This window comes from Urocitellus parryii, chromosome Y, assembly GCF_045843805.1.
Source record: "Urocitellus parryii isolate mUroPar1 chromosome Y, mUroPar1.hap1, whole genome shotgun sequence".
In the NCBI taxonomy this organism is placed as follows: Eukaryota; Metazoa; Chordata; class Mammalia; order Rodentia; family Sciuridae; genus Urocitellus; species Urocitellus parryii.
This window is the reverse complement of record NC_135548.1, coordinates 23,360,822-23,383,140: the sequence shown is the minus strand read 5'-3', so window position 1 is coordinate 23,383,140 and position 22,319 is coordinate 23,360,822. Positions and strand designations below refer to the sequence as shown.

Genomic DNA, 22,319 nt, shown 5'->3' with positions numbered 1-22,319 from the left:
CTCCAAGGACCTCCCATCCACTGACCCATGGTCAGACTCAGAATCTCTCCCAAGCAGCTGCAAGGTCACACTTGGTTTGAGTGTGAGACTAGGGCTCATTCCCTTGGCATTAGAGCACCATCCTTCCCATTCTACTTGGAGTCCCATCCCATCAACGCAACTTATAATACACAGAAATGGAAATTAGAGTGCAACATTATCAGGAAATGCTATTCACAAGAAACCAGCTCACTGACTTGAGGCTTGAAAACCTTCTCCTACACAGCAAGTAAGCCCTAAAAACTACCAGGCCAAGGATCATAGGCAACAGTGCTGTTATTTCCATACACTTCTAATAAAAACCATGATACTTTACTAAGCATTCAGACAACAGAGATACATTTATCAAAACTGAGCATGAACAGAATGAGCTAAAATAACGCATGTTAACATTTAACTATCACGAATGTGTACAGCTCTGGTACATCTAAGTTTGCATGGGTCAAAATATAAACATTATTTACAATAGAAAGTACAAAATTTAAACATTATTTACAAAATAAAGCACTTCCAACTTTATTTTTTATAAGTTTACAGTTTTTTTTTAAGTTTTTTTTCTATTTTATTTAGCATCAGGGCCTCCCTGAATTGCTTAAGGCCTGGCTAAGATGCTGATGTTGGCTTTGAACTTGGAATCCTTCTGCCTCAGCCTCCAGGTGACAGGACACCAGGCTAAAGTACTTTCTTCTGAACACAAGACACATTAATTTGTGCATGCATATGCTCCTGTCATCTTGGTCTTCTTTCCAGAATCAACACCAATCTGGTAGAGTGAGCTTTTCCTAAATGTCCTGCCTTTCCTTAACCTCTTAGGGTTCCTTTATTGGCCTGCTGTTCACTAAGGCTGTTTCCTTGATGGACTGAGCCCAAGCACACCTGGGGGCTTCTGAATACCATGATAAGATCCCAAGACAGTAATGATCTAGTTTTCTGAGTGTGGTCATGATCTGCTGACTCTCTGTCATGACTCCTAGCTGGAATCTCAAATTGGTTTGTGCTGGTTCCAGCACCCTTGTCATTCTTCCTGTGCTGAAGAGTCCTCAGGGATATCCAATATAGGAAGAGAGATGAGTGGTCAAGCCATTTAGTAATTCCACCACGGTGAAGAGAAGCTCAAACAACATGATGAGAACTATGTGACTGCCACAATTCTGGGCTCTGGGGACACCACACTCATAGAATCCAGATGGCAGGCACTAGAGCCCTAATGCATCAAGGGGGCTGGCATGGCCCTTCAGGCTCCCAAGGCAAGCTGTGGAATGAGTAGTTTCCAGTGGGTCTTGTGGGCCCTCATTGGGCTTTGGGTTTTATATGGAACAGAAGAAAAATCACTGGAAATTTTCACGATAAAGGGTGACATGGTCTGTCTTTTTTTCTCCCATTTTATTGAAGATCAGTTTATTCTGGCCACATGTTGACCAAAGTCCTAATTGCTGATCAACTTTTTAATTTTTTTTATTTGCTTTCATTGGTTATACATGACAGTAGAATGCATTGATGCACTTTGATAGATCAAATATAAATCGGGTTTGTTGTTAAAAGGCCCCATGGGTTGCTGATGAAGGAGCAGAGTGAGGAGGCCTAGTGAAGCCTGAGGAGTGCCAGGAGGATGTTCCCACACCATGCTGGAGATAGAATGCAGCCAGGGTTACCCTGGGCTAAAGCTCTGTCCAGGAGCCGGGACCCAGGCAAGGCCAAGTTTCTAAGTGCCACTGCCTGACGCCCCACAGATCCTTGGGCTCGGCCAAGGACTGGCTCTACTCCTCAGCAAACCTCCTTGGGAGTTCAGGATCCGCCCAGATCTCCCACAATGATGACAGGAGGAAGCCATCAGGGCAAAGGGTAGTCACAGGTCCATCCCGCCTGGGGCTGACCCCAGCCTAGGAATGACTCCACCAGTGTCAGATGCCTGCCAGAGCTCAGTATCCACCCTGCATGCACTGATGCCACCTAGTGGCCATTGCAGCCTGGACTTTCTTCTCCCACAGCAATTCCTTTAAATTATAGCTTAATGGTAGTAGATGTAAAAGAATGTTTTTTTTTCTCAATAAGGTTGCATCCTGAGGATTGTGAAAAATTTGCTTACAGTGTCCGAGCAATTAATTTTAAAGAACCTGTTAAAAGATATTGCTGGAAGGTTTTGCCTCAAGGGATGCGTAATAGTCCAAATTTATGTAAAAAATTTGTGGGTCAAGTGACAGATCCTATAAGAGGTAACTTTTGTGATGGATATATTATTCATTTTATGGATCATATATTATTGGCTTATTCTAATCCAGAAGTGCTTTCAGAAATTTTTACTCAGAAGCTTCACTTACAGCAATGGATTTGTGCATTTCTCCTCAAAAGATACAAAAATGCCTCCCTTTAAATATTTGGGTCAGAAAATTCAAGTAAGTTGAAATAACCACTAACAATCACCAAAAAAGGAAATGAGTATATCTCCATTCTCAAAGAAAAACAAGAAAAACCTGGATAACCAACAACAATTAGACCTAAATTATTTCTGAATATTCTATTCATGATGGGCATTCTTTCACTCTATAGTGGTCTTCACAAGGGCCTGAAATATACTTTCTAGTGCTTGCTAGCATCTGCTCTTCCACAATAGAGGACATGGGAACAATGAATTTGACAGAAACACAGTAGATTCATATATTGAGGGATATCAATATTCCTCAAAAATGCTGTGGACAACAGAGTATTGATATTGGGTAAAAGGATCCTGTTTACAGTTTGTGAAGTAGGAGACTGTGAAATCATTAATACAATTGTTTTTAGTAATTACCAAGACCACGTATTTCTAGGCTAGGTACTTAAAATAAAGGGAAAGTGTAAAAAAGATTGTGGAGATGAAAGTTTCTCTAGCTTTCATATTATTTTCAAGAATAGGAATCTTTCAAAAGTATAGGATTTAATACTCTTCCATTATAAAGAGGTTATACTTAATCTCACTAGTTAAAATTAAAATTGAATAGAACTTTCACCCTCCACATTCTACAACATGTAAAACTCTGACAGAATATTAAATAGTGATTATCTTGTGGGGAGTATAAAAAGGCATTGCCACTTGTTGGCTGTGTCTAACAAAATATGATGTGGCCTATGATCCAGAATAATCCACTTCTGAACACAAAATCTGGAGCAGACTAAGATGTACAGTATAAAATATATTTTGTATTACACCATAAACATTTTGACTGAGTCCTACTGTAGAAGGTATAGTGAATATTCACCATTCAAACCAAATAATAATATTCATGAAAAAATAAATACCATTTACTCTGACACCTTTTAGGGCATTCTCTTCTCTTTTAAAATGTAGACTGCAAACTATACTAAATTGATTTTATTAATAATAAATGCCCTGAAAGATTAGCAATATATATGTAAAGACTACTATATGTCTCTTTACTGTTGTATTGCTTAATGGGGAAAGTGGGGATGGGGTGGGGCTCAATAAACCTTAAATGTCGATCAGTAGGTAGAACACAATAATGTGAATTACTATACAGTTACCAGTTTGAAATTGATCAAGAAAACACAGATACATCTATGTTTAATAGGCATGCTTCTGAGAAATGAAATGTAGAGCTGCAAAAGCAGAAAGATAATTTCAGAATAGCATGTTACGTGTGTTGTGTGTGTGTGTTTGTGTGTATGTTTGTATTCATGTATATATATGAAAATGGTCTGGAAGTATATTTTTAATTATATTAACATCTCAGTAGTGTGGGAGTAATAGCAGATAAACGGCACTGAAGATACATGTGCAATGATATAATTTTAAAGGGTTTTTAAAATGTAAATTCAGAAAAACTTCAGGGTTTCAGTAAATGTTGAGGTGTGACTTGGTAAAATGAGCACAGAGGTGACAAGTAATTAGGTCCAGTTCAATATAACCAAGTATAATATCCATACACATGAATTCATGAATAAGAGCAAAGAATAAACTTTAATTAAAATCATAAGGACTGAGGAGAGATTCATATTAGGGGGTGTGTAGGAAGAGCTGGATATAAAGTCATGAAGTGGGCAGAAAAGGAGAAAGAAAAGGCCTCACGGCTGGTAAATTGATCCATCCCTCCCTGGTAGTTCAAATAACAGAGTGGCCTGCTTAGTGGGAAACTACTTTGCAACTCTGTTGACACAGACAACAGAAAGTGCCACCAGAGTGGCAAACTGAAACTTGTAAGGCCAATTAACCACTTTGCTTTGGTGTTTTCTACTAGCTGTCATTCTTACTGTGCCTCTGTTGATCTCCATTGATATGTGTTAGGACCAAATGCAATGATAAATAATTGTTTCAAGTATTGATGAATCATGCCAATTCCATAAAGAACACAGACATTTTATTGAGTGTTCTGAATACCTTCTTTTCAACTCATGTCTGGTTTTAAGAAACATTTCTGAGAGGAAAGATGTTATCCCTAATCCACTCATATCCTTTATTAACCTATGAATTGAGGGCTATTTCAAGTGGTTTTGGCTTCTTCCTCAACATAGCCTGTGAAACCTTGAAAAGTGTCATGCACCAACTAGGAGCACACCTTCGATGAGGCCTGTTCTTTTCACACCAGGGTCACCTTATTGTCCATTTTAAGGTCAGAACAACTCTGTTACGGTGAGTATCATTCTGACTCTTACTATAGGGTTATTGATTTGCATGTTCAGATGAGGAAAAGACCCAAGAAGTTAATTTGAAACCCAGTATCTTGATACAGGTGCTGTAGAGGAAAACAAGCTACTCTGGATTAGTAGCTTTTACATTCAGACACAATAGAGCTCTGGCAAGTAAAGAGGAATCTGCAGCCTGGTGTTTGTGTGTTTTGCTGGATGGCTAACCGCTTCTACAGAGGTTTGGAACTGAAGGGAATTGACTTGAGTCCTAGAAGTGTTGCTTTTGAGTTGTGTGCCTTGACCAGTAATCTCTCTGAAATGTAGTATGTTTTCTGTTGCCCTCATTGAATATCAGTCTTGGTAACTGATAGAGAAAAGAGGTTTATCTTGATCATGGCTCGGGAAGTCCAAGAGCATGGCACTGGCATTTGGTGAGGGCCTTCCTACTGACAAACCTGATTCTGATTATGGGGTGTACATTGTGAAATAGTCACCACAAACTAATTAACATACTCATTACTTCATATGATCACATTCGTTAAGAAGTTTCTAAATGTTCATACCCTGTGGAATAGGATAAGAGTTTTGGTTGACACTGATCAAGCCCTGGCTATGTAAGTATAAATAACAACAATCTAATCATGCATGATGGCATAATGCCTTTGAACTTGTCATGTATTTAGAGACATTCAGAAAATCAGTGACTACTTGTGAAGCTTTTCCTTCAAACTTTAGATCTGACTCATCAACAATTCAAGCATATCTAGGAAGGGAAAAATATGCTTGGATGTCTTTTTCATACATGAAGCAATGAACCCTTCATCCTAACAACAACATCATTCACCTTCAGGAGCTAAATCCTTTTCCGAGAATCCTAGCCGTCCTTCTCTTTGCTATATATTTATAATGACCAGCTTGCTTAGATGTTTTTAAGCCGTGAGAAGTCAAAGAACATCTGAGAAAAAGAATCTGAAGACTTTTCAATAAAGAGTACATTTGAAAAACTGACATGGAAAACCAGAACTAAAGTTTTTAACTCTGTCTTCCTTGGAACATTAGATATACTGTGCTTTTTAGAAATGACTTGTCATAACTGATTTGTGCCCACGTGAGCAACTTTTCTAAAATTAATTGAAAGTAGAGTAACTTGAAAGTTGTTTTCTTTATAAATAATTCAAATGACTTTCATCGAAAGAGTCAGCATGTCTGGGGATGTAGCTCAGTGGTAGTGAGCTGGCCTAGCATGCAGAAGGCCTTGGAGTTTAAACCCTAGTACTGCAATAAAAGAAAAGAAAGGGAAGGGAGAAAAAAGAAGGGAAGGAGGGAGAAAGTGAGAAAAAAGAAAAAAAATGAAGAAAGGGTGGGAGAGATGAAGGAAGGAAGAATAAAGGGAGAGGACAAGGGCAGGGAAAGAATGGGTCATTAAAGCAAAAGGGCAAGCAGTACAAATATAAATATATGACCTAAAATCAATTGAGACAGTTTAGAAAGCTTTAGAATTTGTGTGGCATCAAACTGAATGGTATTATGACTGTATAGAAACTTCATAGGAAGCTCCATCTTGGCCTAGTCAAAAGCAAACCCAGGGGTGGGTGGCATGGAGAGGAATCCTCTCTGGTTGGAGTGGAAGGGACCTGAACCCGTGGCACTTCAGGATGCACTGGGTAGGGAAGAAAGGGGCCAAGATTCCCCTGATGGGCACTTGAGCACCACAAGGCTCCTGGGAGTCCTTCACCCCGGCTACCCCTATCACAACCCTCCCACTTGCAGGGGTTCTCAGTGGTCTGCTCCATTGCTTGGGGCAGGTTTGAATTCCTGACCAAACACCTGAATGTCCACAGCTTATGTTGGCCTGCCTGGGCAGGCATTGTTGTGGTGGCAACAGCCAGAGCCGTCTTGGCGTGATGGAGGCACCAAGGACTGCGCCTCAGCCATATTAGCCGGTGGCCCTGGAAGAAGTAGGCAGGGTTGTGGCAGCATTGTCTGAAGATATGAAGCCAGGCCTTAATCCTTCTGGCGTTCTGTGGGAGTTGGTGATGTGTAGAGCTATTGGATGTTTTGCACTTCTCTTGTTTTTGTGGAGAAGTTTTCAGTGTATTAGAAACAGACTTTATATGGGAAGAGAAAAACAGCTGGCTCTAAAACTTTCTGGATGAATTGAAGAAAAATGTGAACTACTTGAAAAAGTTAGCCTTGTTCAAAAAGACCATGAAGTTTTAGTTTCAACTTTAAAGGGTGGCAGTTTGCAGAAAGGTCCAAGAGAAGCCCCAGATTTGGAGGCAACATATAAAAAGCTGCATAGGTCCCAACCTAGCCATGGGGATGAAAGACTCTTTCTAGAAAAAGAGCTAAAAGAACAAAAGGCCAAACATTGTAAACAGGATGAAATCATGGCAGATATATCGAGAAGGATAAAGTCCCTTGAAGGTGAATCAGAATCAATCAGATCACAAATAGCTGAAACTGAAACAAACTTGAGACTGCTTCAAATGAGTGAGGAAGGACTTCAGCTGGCAATGAAGGAAGCCTTGGATGAACGTTCCCAGCTTCAGCAAAGTCAGAAACTGATCTTACAAGGAGACGCTGAAGCATGGAGGGAACAAGGACGTGTCCAATGTAAAGAGAGCACCACATTGGAAGACTCTCAATTCCAAGCAAAACAAGTTCAAACTGATAAAGAAAATCACATGGAGTCTCTGACTGAAGGCTTGCTGAAGATGAGAGATAGGTCTTCTCCAACCAAGGGAGCCCAAACAGACATTGGGAACTTGAAATGGGGAATGACGAGTGAATCAGGAATTGGTGCTCATTTGGATGATGAGCCCAAAGGAGATTTGAAGAAACTGGTTCATGTTGCTAAGCTAAAGGCCTCCTTAGAAACCTTAGAAGGACAAAGATATCAAACTTGTGCTTTCTTATCTGAAGTAGAGAAAACAAAGGAAGACCTTAGAGAACAGATTAGAAGTCTGAAGACTGAACAGGCAACCTTGCTGTCAGAAAATACACGGCTTGAAGGTGAGAATGAGAACCTTCAGCAGAAATTTAAAGTCATGATGGAATGCTATCAAGAAAATATGATGAAACTCCATGGGAAACTTAGAGTAGAGGAAAATTACCAGGTGGAGCAAGAGGAGAAACTTTCCAAGGTCAAAGAAGAGATGGGCCATACAAGAGAAGAGCTGGAGACCTACAGAAAGCGAGCTAAATATCTTAAAGAAGAATTGGAGAGAACCATTCAGTCCTGTCAGGGGAAGATTATTTACTGTGAGAAAAAAGCACATGAGAGTGAGTCGGCGGCTTGGATTGCTGAAAGAAACCTCCATTATTTCATGAAACAAAACGCTCACAACAGACAAAAGTTAACTGAAAGGGAGCTTCAGTTTGAACTTGTAGAGGAAGATCCCTGTGCACTTGGTGTTTCAAATGCAGCATTGGGCAGAAAGCATTCCCCCAATGGTCCCTCACCATTGGGTCCTCCTTGGCAAGGTGGATGTTATTCGAATTATGGTAGACCATCGCAACCAGCAGAACTCAGAGGTTCTAATCTGCCTTCTTTGGATAAAGAGGATCGGCCTATGTCTTCAGAAAGTCAATCCAGTAGAAAGGAGACCAAAATCAATCTTGATGGTTCCAATGTGCCCGATTCATCTCTCCCTGCTGAAAACCAAGCAACTGGCTCCGGCTCATTGTTGGCACCTTTTCCTCCAGTCTGAGGTGAATTGTTTCCTGTGGACCCGAGGAGTCAGTTCATGAGAAGAGGACCATTTTTCCCTCCGCCTCCTCCAGGAAACAGGTATGGGGCACCTCGAGATTATTTTCCACTGGGGCCCACCACCCCTTCCATTTTTTCCAATGCCAGATGTCTATGAATGGAGGTATTTTCCTCATGACCTTCCCCCAAGAGCTGGATTTCCTCCCCCCACCCCCACATTCTGAAAGTAGAAGTGAGTGCCCTTCAGGGTTCATTCCATCTTCAGGTGAGCCTGATACTGAACATCAACAAGAAAACTGATGTTTTTGATCTCTCTTCAAAAGTAATTTGACTTACCTCTCATTTTTAGTTTTTAAGTAATTGCTTTTACTTAAGTAAGTGATTATGCTTTTGCTCCAATTGAAGCTAAATAAAACTATAATTCTTAGGATAGTATTTTGGAAATAAAGATGGTTTAAATATGATACTATGAGTAAATTATTTCCCTTCTATTTTACTCTAAAGATTACAACATTGAATTTGATTAATCCACTATTCTATAAGCAACAATGGGATTTTCATGTATGTCATCTAGCCTTTGGGGATATTTTAAATGCCCAACAAAAGCAGTCCCTTTATACAAAGAAGTGTATTTACTATGATTGTAGCAAATTTGAAAGAAACTTTATGCTTAATGAAAGATTTTCATTGATTTTCAGCCTTGTGGGGCATGTCAACTAGTTTTCCCATAAAACAATAACTAGAGCATATTAAGAGTAAACCAGAAAACACTACTAAACATGTCATGGAAGTAGGAGATCTCAAATACAAAGAAAGTTGCAGTTCTCAGGAAACATTTTGGAATTGGAAACCACAATTTAAACTCACTCTGTTCCCATTTTCCCTGAGTCATCTTGATGACTTCTTCTTCTTCTTCTTCCTCCCTTCTCCTCCTTGTCTTCCTCCTCTTCCTCCTCCTCCTCCTCCTCATTTTCCTTATCTTTCTTCTTCTTCTTCCTATTTTTCTTTGTGTTGTTCATCTTTGAGTTCTTCTTCTATTTTTAATTAATTAATCACTCAATCAATCAATTAATTAATTTTTATGTGGTTCTGAGGATCCTACTCAGTACCTTGCATGTGCTAAGTGAGTGCTGTTCCACTGACCCACAACCCCAGTTCCTGTCTTTTATATTTTATGCCCATTTTCATGAAATTTAGAATTGCATTCTGCTATGGTTCACTGATAAAGGTTTACCTAGTCTTTGGTTTTGGGGGAGATATTTGTAAAATACACATGAATTATTAGGACACTGAAATAAGAATCAGACACATAATTCTCAGCTTTTGGTATTCTTAGATGTGATACTCATAAAATGACTCTGCTAAACTACTTTAAGTTGTTTGAACTGCTCACTTTCAACTTCTATATCATTGCCAATAAGTGACAATTGGCCAACCTGCACCAATACACAGAGAACACTTTGAACAAGTTTTACCCAATAGAGACCAAGAACGAACATGTATTAAAAATACCCTATCTATAGTTAAAGCTTTATTCAAATGTTAAATATGCTCTCTAAATGTGTGTGTGCATGTGTTTAAAGTATACATTTAAACCTAAAATGAATGCATTAGTATAACCTCCTTCTTAAAAATAAGAAGCAGCTCTATTAAACCATTTGAAGCACAGTTAAGAATCTGCCTGATACTTGAGCCCAAAATTAATAGAAATGAAAAAAATTCGGGTCTTGCAAAAGAAAATCTACACTTTTAATAAATCTAATAATTCTGTTTTCCCTCAAGAGTCACTTTGGTTGTCAAGTCAGTCCTTACTTACCAGCATAAAATATTACTTTCTCTAAGCGAGGGGATGAAAGTTCCACAGTTATGGTCTGTATAAAATGAACTGATGATCACTCACTGATTGTTATCCAGAACTACTTTTGCCCTAACTACTATTGGTGAGTATTTTCTCATATAGTTCATGTCTTATACCAGTCAACTTGACCCAGCTATTCCCCTTCTCAGGCTATAGCAAAAATACCTAAAAAGAGCATACTACAGGACACAGCCACATCAATGTTTATAGCAGCACAATTCACAATAGCTAGAATGTGGAACCAACCTAGATGCCCTTCAATAGACGAATGGATTAAAAAAATATGGCATTTATACACAATGGAATATTACTCAGCACTAAAAAATAACAAGATCATGGCATTTGCAGGCAAATGGATGGCATTAGAGCAGATTATGCTAAGTGAAGTGAGCCAATCCCTAAAAAACAAATGCCAAATGTCTTCTCTGATATAAGGGGCGTGACTCAAAATGAGATAGGGAGGAAGAGCTTGAGAAGAAGAGTACCAATAAATAGGGAAGAAAGGTGGGAGGGAAAAAGAGGTAGCAAGAGACACACTATATAGATCCAGGATCCAAAGTGTCAAAGTTTAAGAGTCTTAACTTTCCATCACTCCTATTAATGCACTTGGCAATTATATTTTCTTACGCCATGCCTCTGCATCCTCCACTCTTAGAAATCCTAATTATTTAAGAGGACATTTTCCCAACAGGATGTCTAACAAAATTCCAACTAAAATTTAAACTGCACCTGAGTACTCTAAATTCTGTATAGTAAAAAACAGAAAGCAAGAGGAGAAATTACAATCCTATCTAGGTCAATTCACTTTCCTCACTAGAAGGACATTGATTCCATGTTGCAATGCCAAGCAAGTACCACTAGTAAAGTGCCAATACATCATGCCTAAAGTTGAATCAAACCACACTTAACAAAAATAAAAAAATATTACTATTGGTCTATGACCATGGTATTCACTGTATCCAAAGATAAATCTCTATTGTATATTTGAAGATAAAAATCAGATGATTCAATTTGAAAACAGATGATCCAATTCTCTCCTTTTTAGTATTCACTTTGCATACAGTAATTGTAAAAGGATCAGTGCAGTAGTTGCATCTTGAGAAAATTATAGTGAGGAGCCTCAAATAATTTTGGGATGAGTATAGAGACCAAAAAAGTATGTTTAGTGGATCTAAAATGAATAGCAGAAAAGACACATGATGACTATTAATTTGACATTCAGTCTACACAGCTGTCAAAATTGTAATTAATTGCACTGTTTTCCATTCTGATAAGTTTTCTTCAAGCATAGAGTCTCACAAGTATCATAAACTAAGTACAGAACTTAGACTGAAAAGTGAGTTTTTGTGGTGTCATTAAAGGGAAATATGCTTTATGGCACAATTAGGATTGAAGGATTCATTTTCCAGACAATTGCTGAAAGTGTTCTTTTCAAAATATTTTCATTAGTAGAAGATTGTTTTTCTGGCTATTACCATTTAAGGCTTCCTAAACTCAAGACTGTTTGAGACTCATATAAATCACACTCAATGTCTCAAGTAGGAAAAATAAGAGAGTACAAGGCAGATCCATAATTTCACTTTGAGTAAGTAGAAGCCTCCTTTGACATTAGACTGCAACCCCAGATTCTGTGGGCCCAAATGTGCTTTCTTCCCTTTATTTCCATTGTGCTGATCTGAAGCACACTAACTTATGGACTTCCAAGATGCCTAGTCATAGTCTTAATCCACCTCCTGGGAAGCCCTAATTTGGAACTCAAATGCATCCTTCATCTTCTTCCAGACTTTCTGCTTTCCAGAAGTTCTTTGAAGTCTTTTGTCACTGGAGATTACCTCCTCTTTTCATTGTGGATATTTATATCATTTTATGCTTCTCTTTGACTGCTACTTTAATTCATTGTGGGTAAAATAGACTTGTATATTTGAAGATCCAGATCTCCAAGTCAAATAGTTAGCTTAGTTTATGGGCTTATAATACACAATACAAATGTTCAATACATTTTAATATGAAGTTAGATCCATGATTAAAATTGGAGGAAATAAAATAGGCTTCATTAGGATATAATTCTGCACTACAAAACTTCATTGATTTTCACAAAGGATAAGAATTTTGGAAGATAACATGACACCAAGAAAAAGAATCACTATTTTTTATATATAGTTGTGCTTGAAAGATAATAATTATGTCACCATAAATTGATGTTATAATATAAAACAAAAAGCTTTATAACCAAGTTCTCTTTATTTAAAAAAAAACATATTTGAAGCAAAAATACCAAATCCATGAATCTCCTCAAAATACTATAAAGTGAATAGCATTTCTACACAAATCATATAATTTTATGATATTATGTATATTTTCTAGACATAGATGTAGAAGTTAAATATACTAATATTATTTCTCAAGGCACATTTATTTTGAAGCACAGTTCCATAAATCTGCAAATACAATTAAATTTTACTTATTGTACACAGATAAGTACCTCAAAAATGACCAAATACCTGGATATATTTCCTTTGACAGATTTCTGTTTCCTAGACAATAAGGTCAGCTTTAATATAATATATCCCCTACCTTTTCAGTTAAACAGAATTTTTAAATTTTAAGTAAACTTCTCCTATAGGCTCAAAATTCACCATATAACTATGGTACTAATACAATTAGTGATGGATGTTACAAGAAAAATTCTTAGTTCTTTTAAGAGAGTTTTTTGAAATGAAACACTATATCAACACATGATCCTTCAAACAAATTATGATAATGCATGCACAGCAATAAATTTGGAATAAAGAAGGTATAGATATTTATTAGCTACAGGGCTTTGAAAACACATGCTTTGGACCTAAAAGACAGTTATTTTGCTTTGTAATTACAGCACTTTTTATAGCCATGTGAGGAGTTTTAGGTCCCTGTTTTTGTTTTGTGATCTCACGTGCTTCATTTATTCAGATGTAGTAATGTAATATATGCTTATATGAGTTATATGCCTCTTTCTAATTATAGAATATTTTTTTAGAAACTCTTGGTAATCATACAGTTTCTAAATTAAAGACCAAATACCATGCAAGCTAGAAAATGCACAGTGGCTTAAAGAACTCCTCATCCCAGAGTCTAGCCTTAGCGTTTTCACATAGTTGATGATCAATAAATTCATATGGTCCATAAATTTAAGATCTGTTTAATCTTAAAGTAAAGAAATAGGAAGCCAGAGAGGTGCTTCTTCACAGATATCAAGCTGTCATTACTGGGAAACCCAAGGAGTCCTAGAGGGCAGTCTGTCCCTCTGATTGATGTAGTTATGTAAAATTCAAGTCCTGCTTTTCTTCCCCACAACTTTGGCTTTCCTGTGTCATCTTGTTATTTGTTTTTCAGTGACCAGAGAATGAGATAGGTTCACAATTATTTGTTCATGCTAAAGACAAAAAACAAACAAACAAGAAAGAAAGAACTAAAAAACAACTGAGTTTGTGAGAACATCAGAAATTTAAGTACAGTGATAAGGGTAGGATGAGATTCCACTGACCTAAATGTTCCTTTAAGAAAAATTAGATTCAGACATTTCCATTGTGACAGAAATTGGAAAAGGCATATATGTATGTATATAGTAACATACATATACGCACATGAAACTAATACATAAAGAACGAATGAACACAAATATTCCTCCTCTAAACTTGGAAATTATATTCCTGTGTATTTTTAATCCATGAATGGGAAATTACTAGTTTGTTCATTTGATTTTCAAAAATATTCAGTGTGCTTCCAAAACCTTTTATCATGATCCTCTCATTTATCATTTCCTAACTGAAAGAGTACAGAATCAGGAAATTTTTAATGTTTTGAGTTAAATTGGATCCAAAGACTTTATGAGAAATACAAGTATTTTATGGCATTGTGATATTGCCTTGTATGAAATGAAGTTTTGAACATAGAATATCATTTCATTCTAAAAAGTTAAAAACTTACAATTACTCAAATTATAGAATTCACATCAATAGTAGTTCTATTTTACTCTTTAATATTACAGAAGCAAGTTTATAAATAAAAATGCTAAATTACAGATGGAGATATGGCTCATTGGTGGAGCACTTGCCTAGCATGTGTGAGGTCCTGGGTTTTATCTTCAGCACCACATAAAAATAAAATAAAATAAAAGTTTATAAAATATCAAGTTAAAACTCATGTCTTCTTTTATAATATGTATACAAGTAAGTAATTTTTAAAATCTCTAGATGACATTCCATATGTAAGTTGTATCACTAGAACTCATTAAACGTAGAACAAATGGAAAACTAAAATTAATCATTATTACCAATTAAAAAATGACTCATTTTAAGAGGATATAAATTAAAGAAGCAAACATTGTTAGAAGAAAATATCCTCAATATATCATACAGCACACAGTCCTCTGGATTGAGTAAAACTTTTGGAGCTGAAGTCTCTGTTCTGCATCTACAAGAAACCTCACTAGTATGCTAAAATTTCCTTTTTCCACAGCCTTTCCATGACCCAAATGCACTCTACTTCTGAATCTAAGAATGCAGAGGCACATATCCAGATGGATGATGCAAAGGATGATGTGTGCAGGTAATAGCCTAAAGAGTTGCACGTTTTATGGAAAGATCTTTAAGTTCTGTCTCTGCAGGCCTATAATATTTTTTTAAAATACTTTATTTTATTGTTTGTTTTTATGTAGTTCTGGGGATCAAACCCAGTGCCTCATACATGGTAGGCAATCACTATACCACTGACCCACAACCACAGCCAGCCTATAATACTATTGTCTAGAGAAATATGACAAAAATCTTCCTGGTAAACACATGACTGTGGCTTTCTCAGTGAAACATGTAAGCTGTCTCTTAATTTTACTTCTTATTTGGTGGATAACAGCAATCCTGGGAGAGCTGGTCTCCAAACATTTTTCTGGACATATTTGGAAAGGCATCTCAATTGGAATCATGTCCAAACAAAATTGCTATTACTCTGACCATAAGATCAAATTAGTCCAGTCCAATTAAACAATTTACAATGCCACAACTTTGGGGTGAGGGATTTCTGGCACCTCCCATGGTTACACCATGGCTCTTAGGGTCCTCTCTCTATCATGTCTGATAGGCTCCTCTTCCCTTGATTTTTCTCACATGAACCACCTGAATTCTGGGTAGTGCTGTTTCTGCATGCCACCATTTCTAAACTGGATTTTTTGTGATTCAGGCTCTGTGTAAAATATTAAAATTAATCTGAAATTTCAAAAGAAAAGAAGAGAAGAAGAAGAAGAAGAAGAAGAAGAAGAAGAAGAAGAAGAAGAAGAAGAAGAAGAAGAAGAAGAAGAAAAAGAACTTAAGGCCACAGCCTGAGGAGATCACAGGAAGATTGAACATGGAGCTGAGTCAGAGCCCATGCTGAAAGGTAACCCTAAGGTACCTGCGATGAGCCCTCATATTCACTAATGGAGGTAGAGGGGAGGCCTGCCCTTTCTCTGAGACAAACCATGTAATATTAGCTTAGTCTTGTCTGTACTATATATAAAGTTATATAAAGCATGAAAATAAAATGGAGACTTGTGATGTAGAATCAAAAGAAGTACAAACATTTCAAGCAGGTCACTGAAATTCCAGTGTTGGAGTCAGAAGATACTTTTTTATCACAACAATTGTCAATGTGTGAAGAGTTAATAAAAGTATCATAAAAAAGAAAAAAAAAAGGTATTTTGAGAGAGATTTGGAAACTTGAATTAAATGGTAATAAAATAAAATAAAAACTGTAACATCTACAGGTAATTTTCCACATGGTTGAATTTGGAGCAGTTTGAAAGCTGCAGAAAATAATTTATAAGAAATGCCAAAGCATGAGACCTCCAAAGCCATGCGCAAGAGAAATATAAAGTAGGAGAAGGGCATAAATAGTTGAACAAGCATATGTGTGACAAGGCAAGGCTCATTTGGGGTGGAGGAAGCCCCGGGCTTCATGTGCCATGGAAACAATTATCCTCTAGGCCAGCCCCCATCCTGGCCCAGCCACTCCTCTGCCTTTGCTGAAGTGGGTTGTGCCCGATTTTCTTGTATGGCATTGTCCATTGATCACCAAGGTACCACTTGGAATTTTCTCCTCTATGTAAACTTATTCCCTGGGAGTATTGTGGGGTGAGTTCTGGCAGAGGGGTTGGCTTGTGTTCCCCCCCCCCAGCTTCATGGAGTCTTCTTTTGTTTGGAGCCACTGAGAGCTCTTTGGAGAGCTACAGAAATACAGACACACACCTAGTTTTCCTGTGGACTTGGTGCACCACATTGAGCAGGTGAATCCAATCTCTTTGTCTAAGTTTCCATGATTTTTAATAGAAAAGTGATTGCATCCCTAACTGTGAGCATTAGACTCAATTACCCTGATACCTTAACTTTAGCTCCAGTCAGTGAAACAAAAATCTCTGGGGAGTACTCTCACGCATTAGATTTATGAAGCTTGCAGGGAGGTTCCTAGATGTTATGACTAGTATAAAATAAATATTAATGGACCAAGGTCTTGAGTACATACCATACATTTGTATTCTGGCTTTTATATATTCATAGAGGCTTAAATAATTTCTTTTTTCTTTTATACTTGGGATTGAACTCAGGGGCACATAACCCCTGAGTCATATCCCAGGTCCTATTTTGTATTTTTAATTATGGACAGTGTCTCACTGAGTTGCTTAGCACCTCATTTTTTCTGAGGTTGGCTTTGAACTCACAATCCTTCTGCCTTAAGCTCCTAATCTGCTGGGATGGCAGACATGTGCAACCTCACTTAGCTTGAGTATTTCTTTAATTTATCTTCTATTTATTTATCTTTAAGATGGGGCTAATGCCACTTGCTTCCCAAGACTACAGTGAGAATTAAATGAAGTCATAGATAGTTAGCACTTAGTTCCTAGTGAGTGCTCCATAAGCTAGAGGGATGAGAGGCCTTTGTGTTTTTGCTTTGTGGGCATCCAGCTTTAGCTCTTTTGGCAAAGCCTTGAACAACTTAGCAAAACCCTGTTTCCAAAAAAAAAAAAATACAAAAATAGGACTGGTGATGGGGATGTTGCTCAATGGTGAAGCATGCTGAATTTTAGTCATTGGTACCCAAAATGTCATTTAATTTAAGACACTGTGATTATTTTATTAGTATGTTCATTTGTGATTTATACATATATGGGCATAACATCATTGACCAGTGTCTTTTCTCAGTGCCTAAATCATCTCTCTTATTCTCTCTTCCATTAGTCTATACTTATTCTTTCTCCAATTTTTTTTGAGATTCACTCAGTTTTTAAACTCCAATTTTCTTTTACCTTTCACATATGAGAGAAAAGACTTGAAAATTGACTTTTGGCATCTGATTCATTTAATTTAATTTGATGTTATCCAGATACATTAATTTCCTACAAATGATATAATTCCATTCTTGTTTATGGCTGAGTAGAATGAGTAAACTTTTGAAAAGATGTGTAGATGCTATTTTCTGGGGATGTCACCTGCCAGCAGGGAGGACCTTCAGTGTCCAAGCTCATCTTGCCATTGTGTGATCCAGGGAATGAAGATGCAGGAAGCAAAACGTCAATTTTGAGGTCTTCCAATCTGTGGTTCTGACTACTTGTACATGCACCAACCAGCCTGGTAACTTCCAGAGTGACCTTCATTGACTGCATTGATGACTAACCTGTCTTAGTGGTCTGTTTTCAGTACAGTTTTGTTCTCAAAAGGAGGGAGTCAATGTGAAGGTAAAATATCCTGATTCTCCCAATGTCAGATGTAGGATTTGGCTCCTTCCCTCAATTCTTTCCCTTTTGAACATTCATGAAACTGCCTTTATCTGCTTTACATTAGTCCTCTCCTCATGCAGCACCTTTGTATTCATTCTGCCCTGAGCTCTGGTTGGGGGGTAGGGAATCTAGAAACAGAGCAGACCTGGGCCCACTGGCCACATGAAATTAATTATTTTATTTTATACTTTTCAAGGATTCATGTTTCCCATGTTGTGAAGTGGAATTGACAGCTAATAATGGTGACACTTAATGACATCAGGAGCAATTGATGACTATGTACTGGGCTATTGTTTTTGAGAATTTTATCCCTGACCTCTTCACTGGCAATAAGTACTCCATGAGTTGAATCCTTGTTTACACCCATGTTGCAGGACAGGATTGCTCAGCTGTGTCGAGTTAACTTTCTTAAGGTCACAAAGCTAGCAAATGGCAGCTTCATTTTTACTTTGGGAACAGAGGAAAAAATGCACAGATGAGCATGGTAAAGTGTTGGCACATAATGATCAGGTCATAGAGCAGGAAAATGAGGTAGAGGTTCAATGGGAGGCCTGGCTCTAACCAGGATACAGGCAGGGCCCCTGAGGAGGTGAGAGTAGAGTCCAGAGTGCAGGGTAGAAGGAGGCTTCACTCCTATCTTAAAGAGGTAGCTCAGAGAGTAATACCACAGGAGGCTTGCGCCTGCCTTGCAGGGATGGAGCCAAGTGGGTGGTTCCCAAATTTGACATGTAGAAATGCAGGATATGAGGATTGGGCTTGGTGGAAAGCCTCAAGCTCCTTGCTTTTGGATGTGCATGTACATAGGCACATACATGGGGGGATGCCCAGATAGTTGATAACCTGTGTAAAATTCAGGAAAGAGTTCATATTGAAGGAACAATTGAAAAGACAGAATTATCATTTAAATATATTTTAGTCTGTTTGGACTGCTCTAACGGAGTACTAGGAACATATACCTTACAAGCAAAAAAAAATTCATTTGTGGACTTCTGAAAGCTCAGATGTCCAAGATCAAGTTTCCAACAGGTTTATTGACTATTGAGAACCTGCTTTTTCATAGACAGCTCTAATTTAAAGCTTTGTGTTTCCTTGGGTACATTGGTTGAACTCCTCTCCATTAAGGTGATGGTATTAGAAGGTGAGTCTTTGGGGAGGTGTTGAGGTACTGAGGCTGAAGACTTCATCAATGGAATTAATGCTCTAATGAACAGTGCTACAGGCTAGTGGGCTTCTTCCACCACATGATGACACAGCCAGAAGCTTCTACCCATTAGAAATGTCCTTTCCAAACATTGAATTGCCTTGTGCCTTGATCTTACACACTGTAAAAAATGAGTGTCTGTGGATTATATACCACCCAGTCTACCATTGATTATTATAGCAGCTTGATGAGAGTAAGTAAGTACACCATCTCTGTCCTCACAGGATAAATTGAGAAGTTTCTTTGCAGCTTTCTTTTAATAAATAACAATAATCCTACCCCATGACTTAATAACCTGCAGGACCCCACCTTTGTCTGCCTAGGCTCATGATAAACTACCACAACATTAAAATACATACTCACACAGTGTCTAGGACTGGTCATTTTTCCCCAAGTGTGTATAACCAAGCTTCTGAAACCTGGACCCAAAAGTAACTGTCAAGTTCTGTCTGTGTTCTTGGCATTAAACTTTCAAATAATTTTTCAGTGTATATTAATAGTCATATCTGTGTATTCACCAGGCTTCTCACACTAGATAAGAAGTGGCTGCTTCTCTTGTAAACTCCAGTCTAATGGAGAAAGCATAAAACCCATCTTATCCTTTGCTGTGCTGACATTAAATATTGCATATGAATCCTGTGATTCTTCATTGCCAATTACTGATCAGTAAATGTTACATCACAGCAAGCATTGCTACTTTAGGTAAACATTTTGTTCACATTGGAGAAAAGATCGTGGAAATCATGCAAGCTTAAGAAATTAATTAGTCACAGAATAGTATGGTTCATGTTTGTGTTTTCAGACTCTTACCTGTCTGTTGGGCTTGATTTTGTCCTTTAATTTAATTCTATGTTTTGAACATGATTTTTGTTTATGTGGCTCAAATATAAACCCATGTTAAAATATACCAAAGACTCACCTATATTCCATCCCCACTAATCTTTAACCATTGCCCTTCATGAACAACTGATTTAATTGTTTCTAGTATATATTCTTAATGTTTTTTTTTTTTTTTGGTAGGAGGCAATTACAATAATATGTTATTATGTAAATTTTTTTCTTACCCAAAAGGGAGTGCTCCTGTATATTCTTTCTTCCCCTTATTTTTCACTCAATGAAACAACCTGGAAAACACTCCACATATGCAAAAATCTTAACTTTCCATGATATAGATAGACAAAATTTGGAACTAAACAATGATGGACATTCAGGCTATTTCTGAATTTCATTTCTTAACAATATTTCTGTATTAAATAGCTCTGGGAATCTCTTTTATATTCTTGCAAATGTACATTCACTGTTCAGTCCTGCAAGAAATATTGCTTTACCATTTTTTTTATACTTTCAAACAATAAAGCCCAATTAGCTGGAGAGTTGCAACATTTTTCTTTCTCCCAGCAGGTATACAAGTTCATGCTTTCTGTAGATGCCCCGTATACAGAGGCCACATTTTGGATATTCTGTGCATTATCACAGTGTGCTTGTAATTTCTTTTTATTCTGAGAGAACCATTTCCAAATTCTGTTATTATTATTATTATTTTACATATGATTGATACCATGTCATGGTTACAGAAGAAAACAGCAGTGTCCTACCCTAAATAAACCCATGGCTTGGTAAGCATTCAATGCTGAAAACAATAATTTCTTCCCAGTACAAAGATCACCAAGGATACAATGCATTTTTGTATTTTGTGTCTTACACCAAATTGATCTATGTAATCTAAGTCCTTATACCTATGAGCTGAGAGTTTTAAATATTGTTTATTTATTTGAATGTTCATGTATTAATAGTGATAACATCATTTATTTTTTAGTTAGAGTTTTATCAATTATTAACTTTTAGAAAGACCCAAGGACTTGAGCCTTAGAAAAACGACTTCCTGGAACACCCCCAATATTGAAAATAAATGCCTTAGAAAGTAATACATTGGTAAAATCATTCAGCATACACTAATAAATATAAGATCATGTTAGGCCACATTAATATTGGCAGTAGAAGAGAATGAGAATCAAGCATTCAAGATCATGTAGCATACCCACAAGGAACAAGGAATCACAGGTTCTGATGTGAGAATTGATGGTTGACCTTTGCTAAGCAGGAGCTTCTGGGGCTGAAGGTGATGTCATAGAGAACACTCAGTGGGCAGGTGGTACAAATGGAGAAGCACCCCCCAAAAGAACCCTGTTAAAGTAGATTATGAATTTTTATTTGATGTCATCTCCAAAATTATGAGACAAAAACATCTGTAACTATGAACCCCATAATTGTTAGCATCCCTAGATGTATTAGGGCCAAGATACCAATGGTAAAGTTCTTGGGCTAGATCTTGTGCTAGAAAAGGAATGTGAAGTTTCAGAAGAAAATTATGGTGTTAGCTGAAATCTAAAAACAAACTTCAGAGGAAAATGTTTCTTTTACTAATAAAATAATATAGTTTGTTGATATTTTTCATCTTTTTTCATATTCCATATTAATAGTATATATCTTAGGAGAAAATGAAGCAGAAGCCTTTGTTTCAAATAGTGTCATCTTCATCAATCTCAGCCTATCCGATTACCAGGGATATATGTGGATTCACCCAAAACACATTTTTCTCACTTGAGTTATCAAGTCCCTCTAATATCCTCCAAGTGCCATTCCAATATGATTACCAAATTATGTCTGGATTATGTAATGGTAGTTGTACTCCCACTGTACATAGGCTTTCTTAGAATATTATCCTCAACTAATAATTTGGGAAATTGGCATAATACTTTGCATTCATTCAGTGTTTTGAAATTGTCTATAATAATAAATCTGGAAAAAGAATAAATATATATAAATCAAATATCCATGTTTTCAAGATTTTATGGGTCACATTTGGTCAATAGGAGTAATTTTTGTGACATCTTTTTTTATAAAAATAGCATATGCTAATTCTTATAAATTTATTTATAATAAGTGAATATATTATATGTATGTTTTTGGATTGTAAGTTTAAATAGATCCATGTTACCATGGAATAAATAACTTTAAAAAATTGTATTAGAGTTGGCTCAGTGGCACAGGCCTGTCATTCCAGTGAATGTGGAGGCTTGGGCAGGAGTATTGAGAGTTCAAAGCC

At 37.1% G+C, this 22,319-nt stretch overlaps 2 protein-coding genes across 2 annotated transcripts in view; one reads left to right on the top strand and one right to left on the bottom strand.

The window, feature by feature from the left end:
• LOC144251126 (melanoma inhibitory activity protein 2-like) overlaps positions 1-8,372 on the top strand; it is a 30,931-nt gene extending 22,559 nt beyond the window's left edge. Inside the window, 1 exon segment of the mRNA XM_077794219.1 lies at positions 6,600-8,372. Coding sequence (XP_077650345.1) covers positions 6,600-8,372 — 1,773 coding nt within the window.
• Positions 1-22,319, bottom strand: part of LOC144250980 (uncharacterized) — a 491,282-nt gene that overhangs the window by 100,962 nt on the left and 368,001 nt on the right. The gene's annotated exons all lie outside the window — the stretch shown is intronic.